The sequence below is a fragment of the Podarcis vaucheri genome (genome assembly GCF_965113315.1).
Source record: "Podarcis vaucheri genome assembly, chromosome: 7".
Lineage (NCBI taxonomy): Eukaryota > Metazoa > Chordata > Lepidosauria > Squamata > Lacertidae > Podarcis > Podarcis vaucheri.
This window is the reverse complement of record NC_138765.1, coordinates 74,510,812-74,531,259: the sequence shown is the minus strand read 5'-3', so window position 1 is coordinate 74,531,259 and position 20,448 is coordinate 74,510,812. Positions and strand designations below refer to the sequence as shown.

Genomic DNA, 20,448 nt, shown 5'->3' with positions numbered 1-20,448 from the left:
GATACAACTAAAGGTGAAGCTTTTTCTACTTAAAATCTCATGAGCCCCTAATCCTTAGGCATTAAGGTGGCATTGGATGTCCATTGCTCAGGTTCTCAAGCCTTTGACCCAATGAACTCCTGGTATGCACACCTCATCAAAATGTATGTTTCTGCATTTGTAGAATTTGACTAAGGTTTTTGCCCCTGGTGACAAATGCAAGCTTAGATGCCAAGATTTTTATTCCCTACACTTTAGCAGCCAATGAGGTCAAGCTAAATGTAGGGACAGTGATTCCCCAGTCCAATATAGTTAAATCCACTGTTACGTGGACTTTGTATTGTTCCTTGAAAAGAATTCCCAGAGATCACTCCAAGTCAGCACTGTTCAAAGGCTGCAGCCACACCCTATGCCGGAAAAAAACAAAGATGAATCTGACAGTATCAGGAGACCAATTCCACCCTCATTGTGTTCACCAAGGAATGAGGAACAGTATATACAGTTTTTGCCAAGCACCCGAGGTCTACATTAGACTTACTCAGGACCCTGGGCTCTCAATTTGCCAGTGTTGGTGAGCCAGAAAGAAATCCCCAGAAGCATAATCAGTATAGGGGTTAGGGAACACATTGGCTAACTTATTATGCACAGGTGTGGACACACATGGGTGTAACAGCCTTTTTTCATGCGCAGAAAGGCTACCACATCTGCCTTGGGCCAAAGTCACAAAGTGGTCAACAGGTCAATCTCCATCCTCAAATGACATTCAAAGGTCATCAAGTTTGGTCATGCTGAATTATCCCCTCCATATATGGGCCCTACAACAGGTGCTATAAAGAGTTATTCATTTCTCTTTGTTTTGGGGTTCATGTTCTTGAAATGACATATTGGACAGCCTTCTTGGTGTCTATTCCTCCACTTCCCAAGAATGGGAAGCTGGGTGTGGAGAAGACAGATCCATCCATTGTGCATTTTACCTATGCAACTTCCCACATTAACTCTTAGGTACACTGTTGGATTTCTCCTTCCTGTTCCTCTATAACTTTGTAACTACTATTAAATTGTTGACAACTATTTTTTGTTAATGATTTCCTTTTTCTTTTTTAATTCATAAGCAATTTCTATGCTGGAGTAAATTCCTGTAACTGGAATGCTTTTCATCTACAGGAAGGTCATAACAATCCCACCCCATCCCCTTGTTTGGCCGTGCCTTCTTCCATTTGTCAGCTCCATTCCCTGCTGATGAGAACATCACTTCATGGTTAAGTCCAACTTTCTGTTCTTGCCTAGCTATACTTTTCAGTTCATAAATCACTACAGTGCTTGCTTTCTCCTTTCAGTACCCACATAACTAAATGCAAAATCACTTAGTGTTTAACCACTGTTAAAGGTGTTAAGCCTGTTCTAATCAAGATCCATGTCGCATGCAACTGCACCCAGGCTTATCTTGAATATCCCCATCAGTTTTCACTATAAAGGCCAGAACCACAGAAGCTATTCTTTGCCCCACACAGCTTATGTCTCTAAGAAAACAAACCCACTACTTAGCTTCTTTCTTCTCATCTCCCAAAGAGGGGGGAGGGGGTGGACGGGACCCTGAGCTATTACTTTAGTCTATAATTAGTCTATATTTGCCCCTCCATGGGATCCTTCTTTCACAGAATAAAACAAAAGCCGAACAAAAATACACAATCTGAAGGATTCGTTTTATTAGTGTTCTTCCTGTAGTTTGCTTTTCCTCCCTTAGCCAAGTTGGAATTAAATCATTGAACCTTATTAATTGCTCTCACCTTGTTTGTGGTGTAGCTGTCCCAAATGATAAGCTTGCCATCCTGTGATGCACTAACGAGAAGCCTGGAAGGGCAGGTTAGGGAAAAGAGATAAAAAGTTAAATGTAAACAAAGCATACATCAGAAGTGCAGGAAGACAAATTACATTGGAATACATTAGTCTTAATCAATTCAACAGTATATTTTGATATGCAAAATGCTTTACTCCCGTTATCATCTAAAGCTGCCACTGAAAGTCCTTTTTACATATTGAGAAATTGAGGCAGCGGGATCTGCCCAAAGTCATCCAGGGAGCCCATGATGGAGTGAATATTTCAACCAAGGTCACCCACTGATCAGTGGACTGAACTGGCTCTCATTGTGAATGTTTCCAATATAACACATATCCTACGAAACTGTATTAATGGAAGCAACAGACAGAATTCAACTGGAAGTGACATACTTCCTCTAATGTACCATCTTCCCAGGTCTTTTCTATTCTTAAAGATAGATCTAGGGTTCTGTAAGGTGCTTAAGAGTAGTGCAGATTATTTAACTTGAACAAACAAGCTCAAGTGAATTAATAAGATTGCTTTCATTAGATTAAAGCCCTCTCCCCCCATCAGCTTCTGCTGATTTAATCACTATTAACTATGAGCAGACAAATCCACTATATACAAATATTTAATTTAAAAAAAAATACTATGAGAACATTGATTGTGCTCTGGCAATCCATGACAACAGCATATTCACCCTGCTGACTGCCAGCTTTGGGTCTCTGAATATTTAGAAGTGTGAAAGCTTCAGAAATATTATTTTAAAATAATTTTAGAGCAGCCATAAGGCATTTTCTATCTGTATTTCTTCCACGCAAGGAGAAACCAACATATGAAAATGGATTTCAGTTTTGCTGCCGGCATAGATGAACAAATGTTATTAGTTTTCAGTGTTGCTCAATTCCTTTGGTACTAGAGTAGGGCAATAGAATTATGAAATTCCCTATGAAGTAACTGCCTGTACTTTTAAACACAAGACTAAGTGGTGGTGCTGGCGGGAAATCTCTCCTGCTAGGCAAACATATGGCCCTTCAGAACCTTGCCTATGTAAAATGTACATCTATCCCTTGTACAGATGTGTAAAATGTACATCTATGTCTTGGGTAAAAGGAAACACATTTTGGGGGTAAAAGTGACATCTTCAAGTGGGAATCCCCAAAATGCCAAGGTTATATTTTAGGCCTGCCAGGGCTGTTGGAAAGTAGAAACTGGCAGTCAGACACAAACACACAAACACACAAACACACACACACACACGTGTGTTGCTGTTGCAACTGCAATCTCTGGACTTAGTTATCCCTTTGTTATCTTTGCCTTCCTCATTTCACCATCCTGCCACTAGTTTATTTCCTCTCCCTCCTCCTGTCTATAGTCTGCTTCTTAAATTCCTTCAAGCAAGGACCAGTCATTTATTTATACATTTTTATCCCACCTTTCCTCCAAGGGGCTCAAAGTAGCATACATCATCCTCCCGTCCTCCCCCATGTTATCCTCACAATCATTAGGCTGAGAGATTGTGACCAACTCAAGATGGTCCTTCTGCAGCGCAGGAACTCACCTGGAATCAGTGCCCCAGTGCATTGCATAAATTTTAGCCAAGTGTCCCCGCAGTGTTCTTCTAGTGCGCATCTGAATACGACCCACTGGATCAATGTTGGCTGTGATCTAAATGGGAGGTTAATTGTACATATTTATACCTGTCAGCTGCAAATGCATTTCCTGACCGAAGAAGCATTAACTGAAACTACTCTCTCTTCTTGAATTTCTTTCCCTGTTGCACCAAAGAACTTGACCAAAACACCTTACTAGCTGCTTTGAAAGGTGCTTACTACTGCTTCTTCCCAAACAAGCTTGTCATTTCAAACTTCTAATATAAGCATAATTTATCAGAGGTGGGCAACCTGGGAACCTCCGGATGTTGCTGGACAACATCCCATCACCTGACTATTGGTCATACCAGACAGGACTGATGGAAACTGGGAGCCAGCAACATAGGGAAAGGCACAGATTCCCCACCTCAGAATTATCACAGAACTGAAAGACAACTTGCAGGGTTATTTTTTTTAAGCAGAAAAGTACTCATATGGCATTTCCACTGCTTCATTTTTCACTGTCTGTTTTCTGACTTACTTAAGGACTGTTATAAATCCAGATGGTTCCAACTCTTACATAGCAAAATCAGATCTATTGGTACTGACTTGGAACTCTTGTATAATTCAAGTGAGCAATATATTTATTGTAATATTCAAACCAGATTATGGGACATTGAAAAACAAAACATTAAGTCAGCTGTAAATAAAATTTGCTCCCCCAACTTCTATGGTTTAAATGCAACAGATAATAGGGTCACTTATACAGTTTTTCAAAATTACTAATTCCAATCCAGCGCAGGGCCTTTATGTTAGCTCGACTGAATGTTTTCCCCTCAGCTTTTGTCAAGGGCAGATATTTAAACATCCCTAGAAATGACAGGCATTGTGGGTGTTCTTTCATCATCCCTTTTTCTGGAACCATATTATTTTGGTTTTGTATATTAGCCATACATTCACACTCCTATCTGGCAATGGAGGCTATCATTTCATGCATCTTGATGGAAGTGACCTCTGACTTCATGCCATAAGGCAGCCTTCCCCAACCTGGTGACCTTGAGCTCACAATCATTCCTGATAGCTGCAGTCCAAAACATCAGAGAGCACCATGTTGGGAAAGACTGCCATAAGGGTTTTAAAAACCCTGCTACAGGTTTTGTCTAAAATAATCTTTTAGAGTATTCTTTGTGGTCTAAAATAATCGTATACTCTAGGAAAACACTAGTAAAAGAAAGATAAATGCCTTCAACACATTTCCCTGTACTGTGGCCAATTAAATTTAAGGCTTCTCTGTAGCATACTGCAGTGAAGCCAGAAAAGTTTGTAGCACAGCCCACTTAAAAAAAATGTCTGCATATTTGTTCTGTCTCCATGTAACACAATTATTTAGCCAAAGGACACAGGCAAAGAATTCCTGCTTCCTCTTGAAATCTGTCAAGGCAGCTTAGTAGGGTACAGGCCGCTTTCCGGATTTAGAATTCCTTCATAATTGCCTTCCTCTGCTGTATGTCAGGTTCTTTGAAGCTCCCTCCCTGTCCCCATAGTCTACGTTACAGCATATGTAAAAGACTGTTCATTCAGCATTTTTGGGCAACTGTCAAACATGAATGATTCCCCATAAATTGTGCTAAAAAGAATGTTTTGCAGTTCACATCACTTTTGAGTCAACATTAGCAGTAGAAGCAAAAAATGGGGATCTCCTTCCTCCATTCACACACCATTATTTTTAGGCCCCATCTAATTTCTGTATTTTAAAACTTGTTTTTAACATTGTGCAAATGTGGTTTAATAATAAAGTTATGTTTTAATTGTTGTAACCCACCCTGGGACCTTAAGGTTAATTTGAATGATCATAATAATCATGTCATTTAACTTCAGATTCTGGCCAAAAAGCTTCAGCAGGACAAGCAATAGGAAGCTGAATTCAAATTGGGAACATTAGTTGTTGTTGACTCCTTTTTATGTGTGGGTAGCTTGCCCCACTGGCTGCAAGAGGTCTAATGTACTTTGATTTTTTGACCTCTTGTTCAAAAATCACTAACAAACTTAATGCTGCGAAAGGCAACAGATGGCCAAGCAATGCTTATAACATTAGACATACTGAAGGCTACATCTAAAGGACAAAGCCCAGCATAAGCAAGAAGGTGAACCTTCTTATTAAGGTGCTGCAAGGCTTTTTGTTGCTTTTGTTGCAATGGACCAACACAACTACCTTTCTGGATGTCTTCTGCTTTACACACCCTCTGGTGCTGAATAGAAAAAGCACTTCAAAGCAATAGTTGTTGGTCCATCGTCACATGCAACAGGCATTTCGGGACAGCATCTGTGAACTGGATGCAACTCCTTAAGGACTGCAGATTAAAAAGGGGAGGCTGCAGGACTCCAATCACCCTCCCCGGCATGAATCTTCCATATGATTGCTAACCAGTGTTTACAGTCAAATCAGTTTTGAAACAAGCTTCAATCCTGTCCATACCCAGGTTAGCAATAATCAGGGTTAAAGCTTGCACTAATGTAAGTTTCAGCCATGTTTTAAGTCATCCAGGAGAAAGCACAAAAGACTGAGAATGTGATGTAGTTATAAAATTGAGAGCATTACATATAAATCAGACAGGTGACAGCGATAAATGAGGGTGATTTAAGGAAGCTTTCTGTGGTAAGCACAGCATCTGCTGCCAAGAAAACTGAAATGGTGATCATACAGCAACCTTTCAAAGAAAACATTCCTATTAAACCAAGTTGAAATACCTCAGCTTTGTCCTTCATATAAGCAATTTTTGGGTTGTTTGTTTTGTTAAAAAAAGTTTGATAACACCAAGATATTTTTGATTACATGTTCATTGAGCATCCACCTACCTGGGCCAACGTAGCATCAGCACATGCTTTCCTAGCATCCTGAAAAAAGGGAGAATTAAGAGAGTGTCAGAAAAATGGAATATGTTCATTGATATGACTTGCTCCTAAGCTACTATCTACTTATATGAATAGATTTCACAAGGTGCTGAAAAATGAAGAAACTGGGATGACCCAGTACATGCATCTCAAAGGAGGATCTTATAATCCACAATTTAGAAAATAATTATAGTAAATTTGGATGTACATCTCTCTCTCACTCTCTATCAAACTGCAGAAGTAAAATTAGGGTGACAAAATAAACACTAAGATCTCATAAAGCTAAGTAGGATTTTTTTTAAAAAAAGATTTGAAACCCCTTCCTCTGGGCACAGACCCAAACCAGCTGAGTACATAAAGCTGTGCTGCTCACATTTGTACAAATTGTGTGTGTGTGTGTGTGTGTGTGTGTGTGTGTGTGTGTGTGTGTTTCATTTAAAAAACCAGCCTTCAAAATAGCATCTGGCTGCTGTAAGTAGCCAATTACAGCCACTGGAGAACTCCATCACTGATTTTAAAGCAGCTAACAGAGATTTAAAACTAGTAGTACCTCTTAACTGACTAAAGGATCAGGCAGCAAGTGATGTATCCATCAATACATCAGTAACGAAGTAGAGATGCTTTACAACAGGGGTTGAGAACCTGTTTCAGCCTGGGCCTTAATTATCCTTGTGGGTAAATCTCTGGGGGTTGCATGCTGGTGGTGAGCTTGTCCATCTCACCCCCTCCATTAACCCATTCAATCCCCACTCACACACAGTCATTTAAACCTCCCTTCCTCTTATCTCTTTTTTATTCCTTCCTTTATCTCCCTTTCTCCAGCAAATGGCTTAGAAAAAAGGCAGCAATTCAGGAATGGGACCTGTTTTCCTAAGCCTAATGGGGCACACCAGAAGAGGGATTTTCCAGGGGTGGCAGTGTAGGGAGCCATTCTGATAGAACCACATCACCCCCTAAAAATCATGCATGGCTTAACTGGCTGTAGATCCTCCAACCCTACCTTACAGCGATACTGCAGCCAGTCACCATAAAACTATTTTCAAATAAATGAACAAGAATACTATTGTGAAATACACCTGAGAATTCTCACCACAGATATCCTTACAAAAATCATGTGAAGTAGAAGAAGCTTCATTTTTATTTATTTATTACAGACAGGAGGAGCAGGGGGCCAAGATAGGGTGCTTTCCCCCAAGGCCCCTCAACATCAGCTGCTTTGAATCTTACTTTTCTTTCCCACTCTCACTGCAGCCATGTAAATGCCAAGTAGGAAGACTTGTTTTAACACATTTTTTCATCATAATTATTTTAAAAGCACTTGAAATTTACAAAGCACAGCACAAATATTAAATACAAGACAGTTCCAGCCTGCAGGCTTACAATCTAATAGACAACACAGAAGAGAAAAATAAATAAGTGAAGCCAGGCACTAATTTCAAGTTACTTAGAATGGAAACGGTTGAGGGAAAGGAATAGAAGTGGCTTTAGTTCTACTGATCTCACAGCCATGGCAGTGAAGTGTCCCCCAACCCCATCTCTCCCTCTGCTGCAGCCTGGTGGGAGAGGAGTAAAATATAGAAAGCCTCCAGGTTTTAATGCCACTCTCATGTTGTCTGTGACACAGGAAATTATCAAGTGTTCAGATTCAAACTGGGTTGTGTAGGGACACATGTGACATAAACAGCTGGGGGTAGAGGGAGAGACTACCAGTTAGGAAGTGTAATTGACTAGCAAGACTGCACAGAGATAATGAACACAATCTACAGCAGGTTTCCAATGCACCAGCAAGTATGCCCTTTCACAAATTCCTAAGTTCAGTGGGGTTTGCATAGGAGTTCACTATAATGTGTGTCAACAGTTAGGTTAGATAGCTCTTCTCAATAATAATAAAAAGAGTGGGGAAGAGTCTCAGAAATGTCTGCTGTACTGTAGCTTCTCAATACACCTCTTGCTGTGCAGTGTATTTGTTCTTATTTTAAACAAGAGAGCCACACAGGAAAGCAAGATACAGAAAGTCTCCTTGCTGAAGCCAAAACCTTTCATTTTTGTTTAAAGAAATTTAGAATTAATGAAGGCAGAAAGACATGGATATTAATTTCTTTAACTAGTTATGTATACAGAGGCTAGATAATTTGTGAGTTGTCCCACAACAGTCTTTTATACTGATATATTTAACATTAAGCTATTTTATTTAGTTTAGGAAGGATGTGGGGGAGGGATGATACAATGGCTGGAATTCCATGTCACGCTATTACAAATGTTCCATTTGCAAAAGCTTTTTCAGCTTGCCGGATGGAACAATCTCCCCTTCCCTTCTCCGCGGTTTCAGTTTCTCCCACCCACCCTCCAGCCAATTTCGGAAGTATGGGGCAGGGGAGGGAAAGTCAGAGGTTCCACTGACAGGCCACATTAGGTGAACCCTGCCCAATGATTATGCAGGCTGCTTCTGAGAAAATACTCAAGGTCTAGCTCATAGTTTGTTAAGAAAACAGTCCTAATGAGCATCTTCATTAAGGGTTTGAGGAGCTTTTTAAAAAAAGCAACCGCCTAAAAATGCAGCTTGCAATCAACATAAAGAAACTGTAATAAATGTACTCAAAGGATTCTAATGATGAGCAATTTGTTGCCAATGTTATGCAATGGGGTGCTGCATTCATATATGGGAAGTCCATTTTCAAAATCTTGGATACTTTTAAGACACCCATCCATACATCACACTGCCCAGAACAAAACAGAACTTCTCCTACTCCTCTACTATTACTTCTATTGAAAACTGTTCCAAATTAGGCAATTTGGAACCTAGTCTGCCTCAATTATCCAACTACTTCTCGTTGCAAATCATGGAACTAGGTATACATCTATGTGCAGCATAATAGATCCCTGCCCATATATATTACTGATAGGAAGCTATTTCAGTGCTTTGGTAATCTGCTCGAGTTAACCTCCAAGGCACACAGACACAGCACAACTCATAATAGGATTTCCCAAACAGGTAAGCAGTGTTCTGCTCTTAATCACTCGGCCGAGAACTGAACTACATATAACTGAACCTTTAGGAGAAAGTAGAGTATAAAAGTAAGCACAATGAACTCAGCATTCAGTGTATAACCCCACCTTTAATGCACACATAGACAAATGCACATGAAGAGCAGGTCTGGGAAGTCTATGGTGCCATCTCCCTTTTGGAGGGATTCCAGTGGAGGGGTCAAAATGAGGCTAATTATGCTTCTCTTGATTTCTTGTTCACCACAGTCAGTTGCAAGAGCTTAAATCCAGTTTTGTAAAACTCCTGACTACTTTTGTTTACACAACGTGTGTTTCATCAGAAGTTGTTTGTTATTTACACTACTGTGGCTGTCAAAAGTCTTGTTTCACAATATACCTGTACAAAATTATGCATACATTGTTTTAATTCTGTGTTTAAAAGTGTATTCAATGTAGCTCTACTGATTATTGACATATACATAAACACTCTCTCAACCTAAAATGAGATTGCCTCAGTTTTAAGCAAAACCGCACATACTATGCATCCAACAAAAGCTCAGGTATACGTGACCTAAAACTTTTATGCCAGGTCAACTGAATGATCTACTTTTATTATTTGTGTAAGCTTTCAACCAGAAAGAAAGAATTTTTTTTTTCATGTAAAGAAGCTTGATGTGCCTTGACTGAAAGTAATGCTTTTTTCAAACTTCTGGAGGGCTTTGTGAGGGTTTGGCCATGAAAAATGACTAATAAATAACTTTTAAAAATAAGTAAGTTATTTATTAGTCACTTTTCAAGGCCAAGCCCTCACAAAGCCATGCAGAGAGAGAGAGAAAAAAACAGTAGAATCTCAAAAGGTGCATAAGGGATACTGAATGAGATCATCAAAATTGTCTTTAGAAAAGGCAACAGTAAAAAATGATTAAGGCCTTATTGAATGCCAGAATTGAAGTTAATATTGCCCCCCCTTCAGAGCACAGCATATGAAAATTATCACCTTGGAATAAGTAAAATAAAGGGTTTGCAGGAAAAAGGAAAATGAAATTCAATCTCTGCCTTCTACTACTTAAGAACTTTTCCAACATGATGCAGTTATTTGTCCACAGAGAAGCAAGAGATATCAATTATATAGCACATATGTGCTTCCACATATGTTACACCATACTAAAATCAGTCAGTATATCACAATAAATGACTAGAAACTGTGTTGACAGCAGCTTGCCTAAACTGATGGCAGAGATGAGAAATGAGCCTGGGGTTTTGTAGCATACAGCTCAGTCTCATAGTTGCTTTCCTCAGAAAGAAATGCCAAGTAGGAACAAGCAAAAGTTTGTTTTCTGGAATAAATATGTCATATTCCCCAAATCAGATTTCCGTGCATTTTGAAACAGAATGGTTCAAGCAACTGTGCAACACCATTATTTTTGTATGTGGTGGCTAAGTTATTTTGACACTGATTTGCTGAGTTAATGTGATGGCCTGAAATGTTCAGTTGCTTAGGGAAAGAAGTGTGTAGTCCAGCTTCTGTATCGGAGAAAGAAGGAAGCCAAGATGGCACAGGTTTGCTAAGGGGAGTTTCAATCCTGGCAGGGAACTTCTGCCAGCTGCGGCTCCTACTGCCCCTGCATGATTCTTACCTAGAAACCATAAAGGGAAACTGAAGATGAAGAAAGTGGGCGGTGTAAAGGATGAATCTTACGAATGAGTTAGTAGAAACCTGGAGCTGAAGAACTGGCTAGTTGCTTCTTTTTTTATAAGGTGGCTGTTGTCTGGAGGGTTTCTGTGTAGTCCCTCTTCTTTTACACAGAAAGAAGCCAGATTATACTAGCCTCTGAAATGAATGGTATTAGGCTATAAGTCTCAAGACTATAAATCACTGTGCATGCCACATGCTTTTTTCCTTCACTGGAAGCTAACAAACAAGTTTGGGAATTTATGCCATACTATAGCACAGTAAAGTAGCACTTTGAGATGAGTCAGCATAAGTAGTTAATGCCAAATGGCAACATGAGAGGCACTGAAAATGTACCACCATAAAGAGCAGTTTTTAAGTGCCATCTTTATGTGTTTTGTGGTTATATTTGTTCTTAATGTTGCTTAAATTTCTTTATTATACATTTGTTTTGTTAATCACCTGGGAAGCTTCAGCTGAGATGTGGCTTAGAAATCTTTTTATATAAAAGAAAAGCTCTTTATTTTAAAATAGCAGCTCTTTTAAATAAAACAAGCAAGTTGTTTTAAAATCCACCCTACCACACAGATTAATTTGAGAGAGAACGAACGCACCCAAACATCCAGAACAGGTGAGAAAGGCAAGACCTTTAGTCTATAATACTTACTCTGATTTGGTTTTTCAGTTGCTCCGCCTCCTGGCGTAACTGGTCAAGTTCACTCATCTTCCCGTACTAAAGGTGTGCTTCTATAACACCTCTCAGATGCTCAAAAATCTGGGAGAAAAGTAAAAACAATGTGAAGTCAATTGAACCTTTTTTAAAAAGAAAAACATTTTAAGTAACTATGTTCTTTACAAATAAGCTAATATACATAAATACATAAATATAAATAAAAGCAAACACCAACAGCACATTAAATAATTAGCTTAACATAAGTATCCTTACAAAGTTCAGTCATATGCATATTTATTCAGAAGTAGGCCCAAATAAGTGCAGCCTTCATCTACGTTACTTAAAGACTGTTTATGTAACTTTAGGTCATAGCTAGGGGGGAGTATGCACTCTGCATTAAACTTATGTGGATCCAAGGTAATCCAAATTCTATGCTAAGTAAAGGTCAGCCCTACAGAGTATGTAAATTGTGCCAATCTGCATGTTTCTCATAATTTGCGTAAGTTATTCTGGTTTTCATATTCATGGGGAGGGACAAGGAATGATGCATGACATGGAAGCTCTACCACTTTCTACTTGAAATGTTCATCAATTCCTCTGGTTTGAAGTTTCAAAAGACTTGCTTCATACATTTTCTAGATCAGCCTTCAACACTCTTCCATTGTCTCCCAAGACAAGCAGATACCAACTAGTCTTCCCCAGCCTGATCCCCCTGCAGATGTTCTAGACTACAATTTTTGTCAGCTGAGCAACTGGCCATGATGGCTAGGGCTGATGGAAATTGGTAGTCCAAAACAGCTAGGAAGTTGCCAGCTTGGGGAAGGTTGTTTATAAAAATATTTGCAACTACAAGGTCAAGATACCTGCCTTTTTTATTACAAAAAAAGGGGGGAGTGAAATCTGGAATCCACTGGAAGCCAATTTCTGCATCCAACATATTCTGCAAGCCTTCTGCACCCTCATGGAATTGTGGAACGCACGCATTTGCCTCTCTCAATACAACTTATTGCTAAAAGTTCTAATCACTTTAGGTTACTGCCATCTTGCTGTTTCAAAAATACACAGAAGAAATAAGTTCACAGAGCCAATTCTAATATTCAAATATTTCATCGGAACTGGCATTTGTTATTAAAATAGCAGTTTTAAAAATCTTGATTAAGTAAGATATCTCAGTTCAACATCTAAAGAAAGTATAGAAAAAACAGGGTTTGCACAGTTTTGCCCTATAATCACATCAATAATATTTATATACAGTTTAATATGCAAAATCCCTAAGCGGTTTACATTACATAGTAAGAGTTTATGATCTACCCTTGTGTGTGGCAGGAATAGTTAATTATATAAGTTCACTTCCATTAAAGTACAGGAACTGGGAATCAGGGTATCTGGAAATTAGTTTATGTTCTACCCTCCTTTAAGGGTTGCAAAAAATTGAAAACTGTGAAATTTTGATTTATTATCAAACTAATATCTGCTTCTGACAAAGGGCACTTAAGTGGAGTACACTGTAGTCTCTCACAAAAATATAAACTGTGTCAGAGCCATGTGGGGTAAGAGGTTTTGTGCCAGAAGTGGGTATGATATAGCAACAAACCTGTGATTCAAACGCATCACACACAACATGGTAACTATTTATTTTGTGCTTTTATCCTGTATTTTTGTGTTGTTAACTGTCCTGAGATCTTTGGATGAAGGGCAATCTATACATTAAATAAATATTAAATGATTGGGTGGGGGGGTGAAGAACAATAATTATTTTGAGGTAGCTACAAACACACTAGTGATGTTATGGGCCGAAATCCCCTTTACACTGCAGCACCACAAGACTTTAATTTTTTTTTTAAAAAAAATTAAATAAAATTCCAAAACAACATTGGAATTCAATGCATAGGATTGAGTCAGTGTACCCACAACCTCTGCTCCTGCTACTTCTTCTCCAACGAAGTATATCTCATGTTATTTCTGCCTCATCATCTGCCTACCACAGCCTTACATTCCTCTCCCCAGCTAGTCAACCCACTGATTTCTCCACTACCACCCCACAGTCAGGAACATAATCTTCAGAGTTAGTCCTTCATGGACCCTCTCCTACTGTTTAAAATCGCCGCCCTCTGTACTTAGGTGACATCCCTTTTCCCCGTGCTGTATGTGGGGGAAAGAGTTGGGGCAAATATACCTGACTTTTCCAACAGCCTCACTTGAACAGAAAGCTACATAAAAAACAACCCTGAACAAGCAAAGTGACTGGTCTTAGCAGTACTTAAAACATATTCTACACAAATGCTGTATTGATATCACAACTTTGAAGTTGTAAGATCAGAGATTGCAAACTTTGAAAGAATCACTTCTGAGGCTGGCTGCTAGTGAGGCAATTTATCTATGAAACCCAACAAACCGTAGCCATGGAATTAAGATAATATTCTACTTTGCTAACATTCACGTTATATGAAATTCTGCTTAGGTCTGAAGAACTACCACCTTCTAGTTACTATTCTGATTCCCCAAGTATTAACAAAACATACTTACAAGACACAGAGCCTGTAAACCTCCCCAATCCTGTGAATTTCAGAAGCTACTGGTACAATTTCCACATGAACACAGGCCTGAACTGCCTGTCTTCTGGTAGCAGTGTCATTGTTAAGCCTTAATAATCTCTTGTCTGAGCTTAACTACTCATTCAAATCCAGTTAAGGTGAAACCTACATTTTAACACCTATCACTATCCTCATCTCTTTAGAGGAGAGTCTGTCTCAGAAATCCTGCCACTTTGGGGGTGGCTGGGAGTGATGAAAGTTCCACTATTTAGGTGTCATTTGTGAGGCAACCACACTGAACATGTGGTCCCGACCTAATGTAATATACTACTGTGGCAAACACAATTATCAGTTCCTCCTTATTTGTTGCTGCTAGCTCTTTTGGTTCTTTAAGTCCAAGAGAAGCAGCTGCTATAAGCACCACATTCCTCGTGCCCTGTACTAAGAGCAGTGCTGAAGTCCTATTGGAACTGGCTCACAGTGTCTCACGTGGCAGGAGACAGCTGTCATAACATCCCTGTTGTCCTTTCTGGCCCAGACAGCAATTACCCCAATGCAAGTGTATCCTCCAGCCTTACCCTGCCAAACTCATTGGTCTCCCCAATTCTATCAAAGCTTGTTGGAAGGGGGGGGGAATCTTACTCTACTGCCCCAACAGTGAAATAAGAGATTCACTTTCTGCACAAGTTCTTTATTGCTGGTGCACAAAACCCCAGATTCATTTTATCCCAAGGGTGCTTAAAGCAAACTACATAATCAACTAATAATCATTTTCTGCCTAAATGAGGTCAGGATGACATGAATCAAAGTGCTTGCAAGTTGAAATGGGCCAGTATTCTCATCTTCCTCATATTTTCAAGACAGCACAAAACCTAAAGGGCCTAAACGTTTAAAGAACAGCCTGATGAGGACTGAACACAGTCAGTAGTCACACAATGAGCATAATAAATCAAGAGGGAAGAGCATAATAAATCAAGGGAAGAGCAGGGTGAAGGAATAGCTGACTGCAACCCCGAACAGGTATTATAAAATGCAATTATGTGGTTGAAGGTCCCACTTACCTATAAATTAATTTCAAAAAATCCTTCAGTCAACACTCTCCCAACATTCTATCACTCACATCAAGGCCAAGCCAAAGGATCAAAAAGCAGGAAGAGGCAACTTGATTCCTAATGACTGGAGTAACCAATGGTGAGGTGCAAGTTTTGCTCCAACTCCAATGGTGCCTCTGAGTACAAAACCTTTTCTTTCTCCTATAAGAGTGACAGACTGCCATTCAGTCCTATGAGAGACTAGTGCTGAATCTGGCACTGTTATACAAAGGAGTTTATCGTTATCATTAATGTTAAGGGTCATGTTATTATTTTAAAATTTTATCTTTTGTCTAAATGCTAGAATGCTTGCAACATAAATGCCTTCCTCCACACATATTTTATCTTTAAAATGATGGGGATTTTTGCTAGCACTATATATGCAAAAGTGTGTCTGAAACCACTGTTCCTATAGTTATATTTATGATATGAGGTGGGGTTATATGCTACTTATAAATATAATACACCACCAGTTACATTAAAAAGATGATTGGGTATCATAGACAACATTCTTAGCAAATACTCTTCCATGTAACATCATCTGATTACTAGAAACATGTTTAATCTGCTGTCCAATTTAAATCCTCTTATCAAAACTGATACACAGCCTGCACCCTTTCAGAATGTGAAAGTACAACCTAAAGTACAAGTACTTAAAGTGTAACATTTTAAAGTCGTGAGTTGGGAGGATGAGATGAAAACAGGTGCAAGCCTGACTTGACTATGGGTAGATATGAGAATCTCCTAGAGATGTTAAAATTTTTGTAACAAAGTAACTTTTTTTCAAATGCAGTCATACCTTGGAAGTTGAACAGAATCCGTTCCAGAAGTCCATTCGACTTCCAAAACATTTGAAAGCCAAAGTGCGGCTTCTGATTGACTGAAGGAAGCTCCTGCAGCCTATCGGAAGGTACGGAAGCCCCGTCAGACGTTCAGCTTCCAAAAACAGTTCCCAAACCAGAACAGTCACTTCGGGTTTGCGACATTTGGGAGCCTAAACATTTGGGAACTATATTCAACTTCCAAGGTACGACTGTATTAGGGATAAGCAGAACCAGCGCTCTTGTTTAACAACAAACATTCAGCTAAGTGAAGGGACTCACTTGAAATTTACACAAGGACAGCCTGCTGGATCAGGCCAATGGTCCATCTAGTCCAGGATCCTATTCTTAAAAGCGCCCACAGAGATGCCTATGTGAAGCATGAAAGAAGGACTTGAGTGCAATAGCTTTATCCCCACCTGTGCTTCCCAGAAACTGGTATTCAGAGACAGACTGCCTTTGACAGTGGAGGCAGAACACAGCCATCATGGCTAGTAGCCACTGACAGCTTCATGCTCCATGAATTTGCCTAACCCTCTTTTAAAGTCTTCCTGATTGAGTGGCCATCACATTCCAATTTTTACAGTATTGTTTGCTGAAGGAAAACCTTAGATGAATTTAGAGGTCCAAGACACATGGCCAATGGAAGAAGAATGTTGCTTAAGCACAGCACCACCAATTGTAGGCTGAAACCTGCCATATTTAAACAGATATGTATGATCACCAATATATAAATGATTCTTATTATGCAGTTATGACATTAATTTTCGATTATCTGTATTCTTTGCCTTCTGAGCCTCAGGCAGAATTTCTGACAGCAGACCTAAAGAGTAAATCTATCTTGCTTTCAGTTAGGAAATTACCGGTACTTTTAAATGGGCCTTGGTTTTTAAGAAAATATACTTATTTTTAAGTGGTCAATGTTTAGTGTTTTTGACTGGTTTAATCAACTGTTCTTTTTTCATCTTACTGTTAATATCACATGGAGTGTAACACACACACATGGTGTGATATAAATTGAAATAATATATAGTAATATAATGTAATATAATGTAAAATTCCCTGCGTGTAGCACAACCTAACCGATTTTAAGGATTGTCTGCAAGTTACAACATGGGACAAGAAGAAAGAATGTACAAGTGACTCTTGTTTACTTTTCACTGCATGTTGGCTCATTCCCAAACAGAAAAGAAAGTAATGTGCACATGTCCACTCTGTAAGGCTACTATTGTTGGGGGCCCTGGGAACTTACGAAACATGAGTATTGGCAATGAAAAGCAGAGTCAATTGCTCATTCTATGCTTCCACTACACTGTCACATTTGAACAAATCCCAGGACTTGCAGACTTGCTTAAGAGCAATATAGATTAAATAGGGAATATGTTGCCTTTTGTGCTGAATATAACCAAGGAAGTATCACGAAAGGCATTTATTAGCTGATTTTCCAAGGTTTAGGGTGTCTTGAGTTAATAGTTGAAAACAAAACTTAAGAAAGCGCAGCTTTAACAGCACCAAAACATCCAAATATACTAACCAGCCAAGCCAAAAGCTACTGTTTTGCTGTTTTGTTTTTAATTTACTTGTTTTTATCCTGTATTTTATTCTGTGAACTGCCCTGAGATCTTATGATGAAGTGTGGTGTATAAATCTAATAAATCCAATTAAAAATTTAATTAAGTTCTCTGGTCAAGGTGAGATTTGAAGCCAATCTTGGAGCACAGACAGCAACACTTCACAATAAACGAATTCCTGGCATTCAGGGTGAAGTAGCCTTCACAAAGAATACAACAAAGCGATCCTTTTTAGAAGTAATGTTATTATAATCGATAACTAAATCCAGAGACAGATATCATAAGAGCATGTTCAGAGTGCTCTAAAACTTTTCCAACTTACTTTTGATCTCAGTATAATGGAAAGTCAACTTCTACAGCCCAATATGCAACTACTGCAAGAAAAATAAACCTGAATCAGTATTTTAAATTTCAAACTGATAATCTGCAGAGACTAAATACATACAAGCTCATGGCTACCTGGTAGGCTTTTTCCCATTGACCTGCTACACTTTAAATAATCACATCTCTCAAAATATGTCAGTGTGTCTTCCCCCAGATTTAACAACAACTGTCTCTTAGTTTTATGAAGCTCCAAAGATTTAGGGTGAAAAGGGGGTAAGGATTAGCAATCTGATAAATAATCTTACAGGTCAAATTTTGTGAAACAGCAACCAAGTATTTGAAGAATTAAGAGAACAGAGATAAATTTACTGTAATCACAAAAGTTAATTATTATAGAATAATTATGCAAAACTGTTTATTTGCAGCTAACAATATTATGTGAATATTAATGTTATCTGACCCATATTTATGCGACTCAACAGTTTTTCTTGGCTTTTCTCCTGGAAGCCAGAGAAACAGGCTCAATTACAAATTTCATTTGAAATTAAAGTAAACAGGCACCACAAATGCTGCAATTACAGGGCAAAGGTTCTGAAAGGTGGTTATGGTTATATTGCAAAGCACAGAGTGCAAGCAAGGACACACAATTACTGTCAAATAATACAAGAAAGAGTCAGTTGCCCCAACAGAGATTACCAACTGCCCAGTTTGTCATGCAAGAGGATCTTCTCCGGGGCATTTCCCCATTTGTGAATTGTTTTCCCTGGTGAGGTTTGACTGTCATTATTAATACATTCCCATTTAATCAGGCATTTCATAGCTGAAAGAACCGTTCTTGGCAACCTAGAAATTATTAGCTGTGAGGGTATGTGATTGTTTTTGAATGTTTATTTTACATTTCAATTTTAATTGTACTGTTTGACTGCTTAGTTATCCGTTGCACCTAGACACCTTTGGGAAGAAGTGCAGGACAGGAATTTAAGAAGCAACAATAATTATAACATCTAAGAACTTAAGAAGAGCCTGCTGGATCAGCTCTGTGGCCAATATCATCCAGCACTCTGTTGTCACAGTGACCTACCAGATGTGTATAAGACCAAAAGCAGGCTCAAGTAGTAAGGCTTTCTACTATGGTTCTCCTTGATCAACAGGTGCCATTCTTTTTCTACCTTGCTTTCTACTGTGTGTTAAAATGGGAGACTTCCCAACATGGACTACTTGGTAAACAGAACATCCAGTATTAGCAAATCACAGCAGCTGAATTGAGTGGGGAAGGTATTCTCAAGTTAGAGTCTATCGTGGTTTTCAATTAACAGCTTGCCTTTCCCATATTTCTTCATGATTTTCAGATATTACATTTCAAGTATTTACTCCTTTAGAAACGTGTAAATATATGTAATCTCCATGAGGTATTTAATTTTCACTAAAATTTCTTATGTTTGAGGGATGGGGTTTTTTTTGGCAAGGAGCTGCAGTCCGAAGGCCATAACAGTTCTCACTATGTTGTGTGGCAAGAGGGCTGGGTAAGGTGTGTATTGATCTTGATTTAAAAATATATACATTCATTCATCGTATTTATACACTATCTTTCAGGCCATGGCTCTCTAAAGATGGCTTACAAACAATTTTAGTTTCCTACAAATACAGGTTAATTTTGCTTCAATTACATTGCAGAGACTTTCAGCTGGAGCTGTATCCAGGCGTAATACATTAAAGCTTTTTAATGCATACACATTCACACCTTGCAAAAACATACCAACATAATTTTTCAATTATTGAACAAAATATGATCAATATTTATCCATACAGAATATGGAGATGACGTGGGGCTACATTAGCCTGCTAGTGATAGACCTCATTACCTTTTGGAACTGCATGCCTGCATTCATTTTTTTTATTATTTTTTTAATAAATATTTATTAAAAATTTTCCATTTTAAAAGCCAAAAAGAAAAAACAAAAAGAAAAATTAAAAACATATACAGTTTACAATCCTTATTTTCTATAACATATTTCCCTGACTTCCCCAAGCCTCCCCTTCTTATATTCCAATTCAAATTGTAAATTCAACAAGTTCTTATTGCCAATTTTTAATCTTTTTATACTTAATTCATTTTAAAAAACCAATTTTACCTTATAAACCTCAAAATTTTATACCTCAGTACTCATTCTTAAATCCTTTTTTCTAAAGTCAACCCAAATTCCCTTCCACGAATTCCCCACTTTTCATGCTGATAACAAAACAGAATAAAAAGAAAAAGACAAATTATAATTATACACCCTTTGGATCCCCAAACCCCACCCCTATTCCCTTTCCCGGTTTCAATCCCCAACAAATGTCCATCGGTCTTGATCTGCTATCAGCCTGGAGATCTCACGTCCGAGGCCCTTAATTGTCTCTCAGTTCCTCTCTGCCGGTTTTTTTGATAGTCCTTAATATTAAACACCAGATCTCGGAGATGCTCTAACCCGATGGGAACAATGCTTCCTCCAGCC

At 38.6% G+C, this 20,448-nt stretch overlaps 1 protein-coding gene across 10 annotated transcripts in view; it reads right to left on the bottom strand.

Moving 5' to 3' along the window:
* Nucleotides 1–20,448, bottom strand: part of GNB1 (G protein subunit beta 1) — a 77,566-nt gene that overhangs the window by 13,804 nt on the left and 43,314 nt on the right. For 8 of the 10 annotated variants that reach the window (XM_082230434.1, XM_082230433.1, XM_082230427.1 and 5 more), the window contains 4 exons: nucleotides 11,607–11,714; nucleotides 6,247–6,285; nucleotides 3,360–3,466; nucleotides 1,767–1,830 (listed from right to left, as the gene is read on the bottom strand). In XM_082230434.1, the coding sequence (XP_082086560.1) occupies nucleotides 1,767–1,830; nucleotides 3,360–3,466; nucleotides 6,247–6,285; nucleotides 11,607–11,663 (267 nt within the window). In that variant the 5' untranslated portion in view covers nucleotides 11,664–11,714. Of the gene's footprint in view, nucleotides 1–1,766; nucleotides 1,831–3,359; nucleotides 3,467–6,246; nucleotides 6,286–11,606; nucleotides 11,715–17,951; nucleotides 18,004–20,448 lie in introns of all 10 variants that reach the window. The other 2 variants (XM_082230428.1, XM_082230430.1) reach the window with 1 other exon arrangement.